Below are 12,082 nucleotides of genomic sequence, written 5' to 3' on the forward strand. Positions count from 1 at the left end.
ACAATAAGTACCTTCATTTAATGTCTTATTGGTATGAAGTGGCCCAGGAATGAACAAATGACCGCTGTCAAGGCTGAAACTCCATCCACCAGAGCACAAAGGGGTTAAAATGATTAAAAAATTGAGTGCTTTTTTAGCAATGTTCCAGCAATATCACGACAGGGAACACCAGGAATTGGCTTCACACATTGTTCCCATGTGGGGAATCGAAACCGGGGTCTCCGGTGTGACGAGCGAGTGAGTGTGTATGGTTTTACGCAGCTTTAAGCAATGTTCCAGCAATATCACGACAGGGAACACCAGGAATTGGCTTCACACATTGTTCCCATGTTGGGAATCGAAACCGGGGTCTCCGGTGTGACGAGCGAGTGAGTGTGTATGGTTTTACGCCGCTTTAAGCAATGTTCCAGCAATATCACGACAGGGAACACCAGGAATTGGCTTCACACATTGTTCCCAAGTGGGGAATCGAAACCGGGGTCTCCGGTGTGACGAGCGAGTGAGTGTGTATGGTTTTACGCCGCTTTAAGCAATGTTCCAGCAATATCACGACAGGGAACACCAGGAATTGGCTTCACACATTGTTCCCATGTGGGGAATCGAAACCGAGGTCTCCGGTGTGACGAGCGAGTGAGTGTGTATGGTTTTACGCTGCTTTTTTAGCAATATTCCAGCAATATCACGACAGGGAACACCAGGAATTGGCTTCACACATTGTTCCCATGTGGGGAATCGAAACCGGGGTCTCCGGTGTGACGAGCGAGTGAGTGTGTATGGTTTTACTCCGCTTTTAGCAATGTTCCAGCAATAGCAGACAGGGAACACCAGGAATTGGCTTCACACATTGTTCCCATGTGGGAAATCGAAACTGGGGTCTCCGGTGTGACGAGCGAGTGAGTGTGTATGGTTTTATGCCGCTTTTAGCAATGTTCCAGCAATATCACTGCAGGGGACACCAGAAATGGGCTTCACACATTGTACCCATGCCACAAATCGAACTTGGGTCTTTAGCATGACATGTGAACGCTTTAACCACAAGGCTACCCCACTGACCCCGGAGAAGGAACGTTGGATTTTGAAGGTTTAGGGATCCATGCTAGACTCAAAGTCTGAAAGAGCAAAAGAGCTGGGTATGTTTGGTGTTGATGGGGAAAAGGTTGGTGATGGTGGATGTGCCAATGTGACAGGTGTTTCTCAAGAAACTTCTCGTGCCAGAGTTGGTAGAAGTAGCTAAGGAGAACACTTCTGTAACATAAGAACAACTAAATGAGCCAGCATAAGTGATGAAGTTCTTGGTGCTTACCACCAAAGCAAACTGCTGTCATTTATCATCAATACTGCTGAGTGAAGCATGATATTACTGAAATCTCACTCACTCAAGACAGAATCTTGGCACAGAGTCCTAGTCTCAGATATGAATCACAGCCAATCACCATTAAAATATTTCCTGACATAACCATGACAAACATGCCCTCAAAACACATCTTGACATCCATCACACCAGTGGTTTGACAGCCTTCAGGAACACTGAACAGGTGTTGAGATTGATTTGTTTTCAAGGAGATTGACTTATTGCACACCCTTCTTCAACAAGCTGAAGCCAGGACAGCATGCTAATGGGTTTAATTCCTCCAGATTACATTCCTCTGGGTCTGTTAATTACCAAGCCAGTGACATAAATCTCCCCTGAATTAAACATTCAGCTGATTTACAACCCAAGTACATAAAACTGCTGTTCCAGAAATCTGAAAGCCAACGTTTAAATCTCTTAAATTTGAATATTACAGGATGCACACAGTTAACGATGATGAGTAGAACATCTGTGAACATGTTCAAATGTTGTGTGAAACTCTTCTGAATACATCAGCCATCCATTGGTGACTGAACCACGGATATCCCTCTCAGGCAGATGCTGTAGCTACTATGGGTGTTGATTCGATGAGGATGCAATACAATCCATATCGCAACAATATGGATGTGATACGATTAGCATCCTTATACAGTGCTGTAATTTCATATTCTCTCCCTTCTTGCATGTGAATCACAGCCCTGAATCTTTTGGTTTGAAATTTCAGGTAGTAAAATGAGATACTGTACCTTCTTTGAGTGGCATTTTTAGAAGTTGGAGAGTCAGACAAGGACAAACTTTATGGATGAATAACTTCTTTATCCAGGTGATGCGACATTTCGATACAGATTCTTGTATTGTTGTCATCGGAATTACATAGATCTAGAAGCCAGTGATATTGGAGGGAGAAACAACAGGTTGGGGCCCAAGTGCAGATTCTGTTACTAATAGCCAATAAAAACATACTCAAGCATCTCCACAAACTGGTTATCAAATGTTTCTTTTATTACTCAAATCTTTTTACATACACATAATTTACATGGAAATTAATCTATTGCGATACAGGAGTTGTAAATTGATTTACCAGGTGTTTACCATCTTGGTGAAGCCTAGTCATGGGTATGGCCAGACACACAGAAAAACATTGAGTTTCTCACATGCCTAAGAAATGCATCTCTATACAGCACATCACATCGCCTGAGATGACCTCTGTCTCACTGTCCCTGAACCACATTATTTTCCCTACTGCCTAGCCCTCTCTGCAGTGTTAAATAAAGCAAGTCTGGCTTCAATCAGGTTTCCCATCTGACTGGGCTCCTTTTCAATTTAAATGGTTTTATTTGTTACTATCAAAATTATATACATTCACTACAGACGAAGCATGAGTCTAGAAATGACTAGGTCACTCATAGCCCTATTAGCAAAATACCAAAAACATTCTAACAATATCTCTTAACACTGTAATTCCGAAACATGAATGCGAGATCAACAAATTGAAGCCCTACCAATTAAAGACTGGACACTATAAAGTCCTCAATACACAGAGGTCCACTACACACAGAATTACATCACATACAAGGGTATCAAGACATCATAAACATGCCATGGTATCCACTCTCACCAACAGCTTCTACAATCAACACCCTATCTCAGAGACAATTCACACCACTTTCTGTCTTTGATATTAATTCCTTGAAATCATAAAATTATATCGCTTCGTGCTTGGACGCAATTTAATAAATGAAGCTTGGAAACTGCCACTTAATCTGGTTACTGACCCACTGACTGTGGAACATTTGGTTTTAGGTTTAAAAAGAAGCACGTGTTTTCTAATTGATATGTTGGGTTCATATGATATGATGAGATGTCAGGTTATTAAAAATTAAATGTACTTGCCAACTATGAAGGCTTCATTATTGAGGGTCAACAATATCATTGTGCTCCAATTGAGGACCTCCCTTGAAATCATAAAAGTATATTGCCTCTTCCTCAAATATGTTGAATGCAATTTGCTAAATGAACTTGGAATCTGGCCCCACTCTTGTTACTGTCCATTTGGACTGTGAAGCATTTGGTTATCGTCCCTGAAACAGCATACAGAGTATTTTACAGAGGTAGATTCATAATAATAATAATAATAAATGCATATTTATATTGTGCCTATACCACACCCTAAGTATAATGCTCCAAGAGCTACAGAATATTTACACTAGAGTATTTACAGATGAAATTATAAGTAATATGTTGAGAAAGATTGTTAGTTCAGCACAATAATTATGTTGTAATGATCACAAAAATGGAATGGTGTTTTTCATTCCACACATACACTTGTATGTGAATGAGGTGATCAGGTTATTGGAAAACGGAAACATACTTGCCAATTAAAGGGTCCATTTTATTTAGGGGTCAACAATATGATAGTGTTACAGTTGATGACTTAAGCTGTGTTCTCTGTGGTCTAAGAAACTAGTCAAATATCAACATGACAACATTAAATGTAGTAAAATTAATGCCAAGAGCCGAGTTTGAGCTAGCAGATTGAAAGCTTTTGGCACAAGCTGGTGTTATCTCATAAAATCATCATTCTCAGAGCCAAGTTCATGTCAGTGTTTTAGCAAACAGTTTTGGCAGTTCTCTGACATAGAGTTGACAGGGTTTCTGGTAAATGTTATGTCATTAAATTATTATGACAGAATATCAAATGTTTCTAATATGTCATCTTGTTAACAGACATTTGGGCATATCTTGATAAAAAAACAAACAATATATAAACACGGAGAGCGGAAGGTCGCGGGTTCGATCCCTGACCGCGTCATACCAAAAGACGTTAAAACATGGTACTTGTTGGTCCCTGCCTGGCGTTCGGCATTAATGGGTACAACAAGAACTGGTCTGCTCGGAGTCAGTATAATGTGTCTGAGTGGGGTATTCATGCTTCACTGCGGCGTGGTATCTCAGTGGGCTAGCACTATATAACCAGCTTAAGTCTGGGCTAGTACAAGCAGCCGCACATACACATACACATGCATGCATGTCGTCATATGAGCGAAATATTCTCAAGCACGACGTTAAACCCAATTACACCTCACCTCACCTCAAGCATGACATTTGACAAAATCTAAGTGTTTTTGCTGTATAAACGTCATACCCAATGTTCAGTGTCAATTTTTACTGTCATGAATTTTTACAGTCACAGTTTTTGATTCACCCAGGAATGCAGACAATCCTGTTAATATTAAATTTGTCTGCCAGTATGACATTTGACAAAAGTGTTTTTGCTGTATAAACATCATACCCTAACTTCAGTGTCAGTGTGTGCCATTGCTGTCGTCTACCGGTACTCCATCACGTGGTGTTCCAGACTATGACATCATAGCTATGGCACACATTCATCACATGGTGCAGATCTGATGAAGCAGACGCGACATTTGTGGGGGTAATGATAGCGTAATTAAGCCTCGTGTTATGACAGTCAGTGAAATATGATGACTTGGGACACAAGACAACATGCGAGGTAGTAAATAATGTTGTCAATGAGATGTAAGTGCTCTGTAAGAAGTGAACACAGAAACCAAAAGAGATCGACTTTGACTCAAGTCATGAATATTAATTGTGTTTTTCTCCATGCTCTGCTTTCAATAGTAAGCTGTCGATAAACAAGAAATTGTGTTTTTGTACTTTAACTTAGGGTCAGTGGTAGATGAAAAATATGTATGCTTTTACCCTGCTTTAAGCAATATTCCAGCAATATCACTACGGGGGACACCAGAAATGGGCTTCATACATTGTACCCATGTGGTGAATCGAACCAGGATCTTTGGCATGATGAGCAAACACCTTGACCACTTGGCTACCCCACCGCCCAATAGACAAGGTGAAGATATTCTGAGATAATCATGGATAATTAAACCAAAGAATTAGGATATAATTACATCAAACCAGGTAGTCAAGATATACTGCAATTTTGAAGTAAGTTCTTTACAATACATATTCTTTGATATTTTACAAGAAGAAATATTGACTTTAAAAAAAGGTTATCCATTTTTAAAATGATACAAAATAACTATACTGCTCCAACCAAGATAAAACCACTTGACTAGGTGAACCATAGGTTATCTGATTATTACACATTAGAAAATCTGGAATCACCTCGGATAATGGACAAAAATAATTTTCATAGTCTTTTAAGTTATGAAGCAAAAACCTTGAAAATTATCAACACCTTCAGAGATTGAAATTAACAGATGTTCATTTCAGGTAATTCACAGAGGACCCACTTAGTGACTGACACTTGTCCTTGTTAATTTCAAGTCAGTGGAGACAATGAACTTGCCACTACCCTGATAGTCTCCAGGCCAGGTGTCGTGTTACAGCCAATTAAATTCTGGGAATTCCATCCTGTCAGGGAATTACATGGAATCAGGGGCTGGAGTGGCCCCTGCCTTATAGTGAGGTGTGTAGGTATACTTGTGAGTCAGTCCAACCCTACACTGAGTGGAGTGGGCTGATTGTTGATTATTATGTTGTGTATTGTGTTGTATATTGTTTACCAAATAAAGTACTGTATATTGCAGGGGTGGAAATAACTTTAAAATTGCTAGTGTACTCCGGTACAGTGACACATGTAAAATCACTTGCCCTGATAATTTTTCCACTATACCGGCTGTTTTCTTGTTGATTTTTTAAATAAACACCATTATTAACATTGGAAAGTCAACTGGACACCGGTACAGTGTGATATACAAATTTGCTTGCCCGACAGAAAAAAACACTGCACTGGACTCGGGCATCGGGCAATGGGTTATTTCCACCCCTGTATTGAACTTAAAGTTTGAAGCCAAGCAATCCACAAACTTTGGATACCTATGTACTTTCCTACAAGATGTTTTCAAATTGTCAATTATCTTAAATGCAATTTCACTTTGACATTGAGTTAAATGTAGTGAAGGTACCTTTAACTTCAAACTCAAAGAATGTGACACCTTCACAATAAGTTCAGTTGCACCTTCCAGTCAGAGTCAGCGTGTAGACTGGAGCTGGGATAATGTCTGACGCAAACATACATTTCACAATTATTTCTGTTTACAAGTGAACCTGAGGGTATAATTTCACCAAAGTTAAATACTCCAGCAATATTTGCCTTACAATTTTAACCATTTGGCCTTTGGGCAATTTCTCTTTTTGCCAATCAGTGCCAATATATTCACATGCTGTTTCAGCTACATTAACGCAGTGTTAAACAAAACACACTCATGGCATACAGACTGCTATGTTCTACACCAGCATGATGGAATACCCCAAAGTAGAATGACTTTCAACAGGAAGTATCACCTACAAACCAACCATCAAACAGCATATCTCCACAGGTGAATAACAAAAGACCAAAGACACAGGCTATCAGCCATGCAATCTTTATAACATACACAAACCCAATAACATGCATCATGCCTCCTATCCCAACAATGGAACCCTAAGTCTGTGATAAGCCAGATCTTGATTCCATAAATCAACACCAGATCCTCTGTGGCCTATCACACATCAAAGTCCAAATATTCTGCATGTACACCACCTGAGGAAGCATGGCTACATACTACAATAGGTTCGTCTTCCACAATAGGTCCAATCTGGGAGACAGATGAACAAAGTCTTAGATTACCCCTGACACCTGTTCTGCATGAAGCTGTATTTACACTAACTGTTTGGGTAAATAGGGTCTTGGACAATATTGGTATGGTTGGAATATTTTCTGAATTCCTGTCTGTGGTGGGAACCTTCCATGTCCAAATGATGTCCACCTTCCAAATGATGCAAAAAATTAGTATATTTGGGCCAAAATTAGTATTAACTTTTCCAAAGAATTTTCATATTAAATAAAATATGTAAATATATTGTCTAAGACCTTGTTATTGACATTGTAATCACCTAAACCAGTATTAAGTATCCATATATAGCTTGATACTGAATAAATGTAGTTGAAATTTATTGTGTATGGTACGTATGCTAATTGATAATTTAATTCAATGTATTATTTTTATAAATTCGTATATTTTTACTGCTATTGCAGTCGAATATTTTGTGTTGTTTTTTTCGTAACTCATACGATACAATCCTATGGGTTGGCATCTCTGCATTAGACCTATCTTAATGCATGACATTAAATTATTTTGTGTGTTCATTGTGTATACTCACATAGTCCATGGAACGTTTTTGTAATGGACTTTATGCGGAAAGATTCTGGCCCATAAGCTGTTTCAGATTTCCCAGGTAGCCTGACCCTGACACCCAATTAATTTAGACTTCCTATAGGGATTTATGTTGTTTTTGAAAGTTTTACTCTTCACACCAGTTACAAAAATGTTGTAACAAGTCTCAATAGAGATGCGATGAATTCATCGATACCAGTAATTCATAGATTTGTATTACAGTTGTAGATTAACCAAATGTGAATCATCAAAGAAACCTCCTTATATTATAAATATGTCCATAACATTGACAATGACATGTCTTATATTAACAATATTTTAGTTTCTGTACCAGAAGGCATGTGATATATTGGGTCACATCCTAAAAGATAGACATACTTTCACTGGTTGCAAGTATTGTTTATATCACTAGGTGTTTTGCAGGTGTTTTTGTGAATAAAGATTTGAATCAAACATACACTGAGTATTTGTAATTTTCTGCAGGATCCCTTTTGAATATTTTGATAAATATGTAACAGTGTATCCAAGCTGTCACATCATTTTCATTGAAATGTTAGATTTAGATACATTTGTATGATATGGACAGGACATCAGTTACAGAAATATATGGTGTAAAAGAAGATAGATGCATCTCTTGCACATGAAAATAAACACCTATTCTTCGTCAAATAAATACACATACTTTAAAAAAATAAAAACAACATATTCAAGTACATTTCACGAGTCATTAGGAAACAGGTGAGTCTTGGCAAAATGCCACACCCACCTGAAGTTGACAGATACAACAGAGTGACCTCCCTTGATCAGTTTAATGACAAGGGATCGCAAACTTTCAAATCAAATATAACGCACCTGGAACGAGATTACTTAATTTACTATGCTGCATTACGGAAACACACTCATTTGGTCACTGGCAAAATATTTCACCGCCCACAAATACTCGAAATATTTAAATAATCGCTGAAAAAGTGACCCAACAACTTCCTCGAACACAAACAAATTTTGTGACCGTCCAAAATGGCGTCACCTGACCATCTGTCTTTAAAAACACACTGAAATAAAGTTTACTGATGTCTGAAATTGAACAGAATCTGACGATACATCTCAGAAAATATAATTTTAAAATACACGTACCTTTCCCGTTGCCTTTTTATATCTGGTAATAGCTTTATCAATGAGTTCTCGAACCAAGATCTCGCCATCGCCACACGGTACGATCACCCGCACTTCTTCAAAACAAACTGTCACCTTCATGAGCAGAATTTGCACATAAAACTTTCCCAGCGAAAATAATTCGATCTGTGCAACATTTAGAAGGTTACCGACGAATTCCTGAAGTTAAATAATCCAGTATAATATCCAGAATACACGAAAACTTGAAATTAAACCGCCGTCCTCAGAATCGGCCACAGGTCGCTCTCTTCCTCAAAACATCTCATCCCAGCGTTCTGTTGTAAGTTGATACCTCGTCTCTCACTGAGAGGATCACATGGCCCCATACTCCATGGCCTGAATGTACTGGTGCTTAGTGGAAGCCCTTCCTCATTTCCACATCAATAATTAGTCTGCAATCATCGAGAATTTCACATGCAGTGGAGACGAATCCAGTCGCGTTGACAGTTTGGTGCTGTTCACTTTGTTCTCTGAATGAATTTATGCCCGTATCCTCGTTATACGGCGTCTGGTTGGAGGTCGATTAAGAACAGGTGTTGTTATTACACGATCATCCCGTAATTGAGTCCGTTAGCGCCCTACATCACCCCCAATTTCGTGTCAGTCGTCGTGTTTTCATGACACATTGCTCGCGACTTCCTCTATGGGCCTGGATTACATTTTACCTGAGCCTCGTTTTGAAACTCGGCCAGGTGTAGATGCAGGGTCATTCAAGTGAATCAAGGGAATGGATGATTCACAGTTTCATAACACTTTGCGGTCACTGTGCGTGGTAAACTGTTGTTACAAATGTAAACAGATAAGGGGAGTATTGAAAAACCAGATGACTAAGGCTAAATTCATCTGCCATTGAAGACGTAAGTGCTTTGAAGGTACATATATTATGTCAGTTCAAAGTTGAATACTTTCTGCTCAGTATTCTACAGGTTCTTGTTTCCAGAAAGGTTTTCAGTTCAACAAAACATATCAATCTTTCGCTAACCATGAACGTATGCATGAATATGCTGTTTTACCCATTTGATAAATGCGTAACATAAAGTCAAAGTGGTTCTTTTGAGGATAATTATAGATTAAAATCGTAATATGTGATCCTAATATTCGATCCTTCAATTTATTATATCAATATAATTAATATTAAGTACCCGTGGCTTTAATTTTGTAAAAATAAATAAATAAATAAATAAATAAATAAATAAATAAATAAATAAATAAATAAATAAATAAATAAATAAATAAATGTTTTAGTTACTGAGATATATTTCATTACAAACACATCAGACACATTACAATTCCATCTTTGTCCGTTTTTGTCAAACATTGCCAGAATCAGCGTAACAGTTGCATGAACACCACGTTTTATGAATTGCCAAACACAACAATACTCTCTACACACATGGGAATCGTTGCGTGTGAAACTGATTTTGTCAATTGGAGAGTTACGGAAGTTGGGAATGGGTTTCTCTTGAACTTAATGCAGAGAGGAAACCACTCAAGTGCTCTCGGGAACAGTAAAACACAATCGGAAATGCTCGTGAAGCTGTAGATTGTGGTATCTTGCTATATCTCGGAATAATACACGATATTCTTTGTAATTAAATAACTCACTAAAAGAACACGCCCATCTCTGGAACTTGAGTGTTTCACAGAGCTGTACTTGGGTTGGTACATTGTTATCTGCATGAAATCTGTCTTCCATCCACAGATGATGTTATAAGGTGCTTCCGGGGCAACAGTCTAAATACATGTCTCATAAGAAGATGATTGGTGTAAAACCATCTATGTTTTGAATATTCTGTTGTCATGGGTGTAAATAATCATATTAGCTAAATATTTAAGAGGAGTATATCGACACACACAGAGGTATATCCAACAACCAACCGGTATATACACATATAATCCATCCATCCATCCATGCATTCATCCATCTGCTCGTCCATCCATCCATCCATGCATTCATCCATCCGCTCGTCCATCCATCCACCCATCCATCCATCCATGCATTCATCCATCTGCTCGTCCATCCATGCATTCATCCATCTGCTCGTCCATCCATCCATCCATGCATTCATCCATCTGCTCGTCCATCCATCCATCCATGCATTCATCCATCTGCTCGTCCATCCATCCATCCATGCATTCATCCATCCGCTCGTCCATCCATCCATCCATGCAACCAACCAACCAACCAATCATTCATCCATCCATCCATCCATCCATCAATTCATGCATGCATGCATGCTTACATGTATATCGATGTGTGTGCGTGTGGGTGCGTGCATGTAAATTTAATGTATAATTGTTGTCGTAGAACCTTACCCAACTCATGTTTGTCGTAAAAAGCTACTAACGGGATTTGCTTAACACATCTCATCGTATCCCACTTGCGTAGATTAGTGCTCATGCTGTTGATCACTGGATTGTCCAGATATGTACAGACCGCCGCCATATCGGCGTGAAAACAAAACCAACCGGCCAGCCAGTGTAGGACCTGAGAGTCTCTGTGCGTGCGTGCGTGCGTGCGTGCGTGCGTGCGTGCGTGCGTGTACTTATGTTGTTGCAGGGCCTTTGAAGTGTTAACATAGACTGAACAAGGAATAATTTTCTTTTTTAAGGCGTGGGGTGTTTACGCCGGGAAAATAGCAATCACTGCAAGTATAAACTATGTTCAAAATGTTAAAGATGACATCCCTCTAAAAGTTAAACATTGCCCCAATAACGAAAATAATTTTTGTTGCAAACTCGTCTTTCATCATAATGTCTAGACTTAGACTGAGAGCAGTCTTTTATAGCTGTCACTATACAAACCCAGATGTATCGAACTGGGTGTGACGAATTCCCCGATATGTCGAACTCAATATATAAAATTAGCCTGATAAAGCAAACACACTGTTTTTGAGACAGCTCAGCACAAGTTCAACTTCAAAGACAGGAAACTGTTGACTGGCCCGAGTCTGCCACGATTAAGTGGCTTGACATGTTGAAGTTATCTTTGTTTCAATCACGATTTATAAGAAACACAAGGCATTTGGGACTTCTCTGAGGAAACAACTGGTTATTCACCAGAACATCCCGACCTATCTATATATTGAGGTAGGGGGGACCCATTGGTTTGATTCCCCCCAAGACGCTTTGCAAGACAGTCTCGTACTTGATAAACGTACCAGCCACTGTACCGAAACATCGCTTTACAAAATGTTGAATTCCACTGAAATTCTGTCTTTCCTGACAGTACAGTTTCCTTGACACAACTTCGTTGACACTGGGGTTTCGTGACACAACAACTTGGTTGACACTAAAAGTAACTTGCATGACGTTACAGCCTCCTTGACATTGAGCTGAAACTCCACACGGACACTAC

At 39.1% G+C, this 12,082-nt stretch overlaps 1 protein-coding gene across 1 annotated transcript in view; it reads right to left on the bottom strand.

Annotated features, from left to right (window-relative positions):
• Positions 1-9,392, bottom strand: part of LOC124273617 (partitioning defective 3 homolog) — a 111,580-nt gene extending 102,188 nt beyond the window's left edge. The window contains 1 exon segment of the mRNA XM_046708901.1: positions 8,686-9,392. Coding sequence (XP_046564857.1) covers positions 8,686-8,805 — 120 coding nt within the window. The 5' untranslated portion in view covers positions 8,806-9,392.
• Positions 9,393-12,082: the final 2,690 nt, after the last annotated feature.

The sequence above is a fragment of the Haliotis rubra genome, unplaced genomic scaffold (assembly GCF_003918875.1).
Source record: "Haliotis rubra isolate DU_JTF1 unplaced genomic scaffold, ASM391887v1 Scf182, whole genome shotgun sequence".
In the NCBI taxonomy this organism is placed as follows: Eukaryota; Metazoa; Mollusca; class Gastropoda; order Lepetellida; family Haliotidae; genus Haliotis; species Haliotis rubra.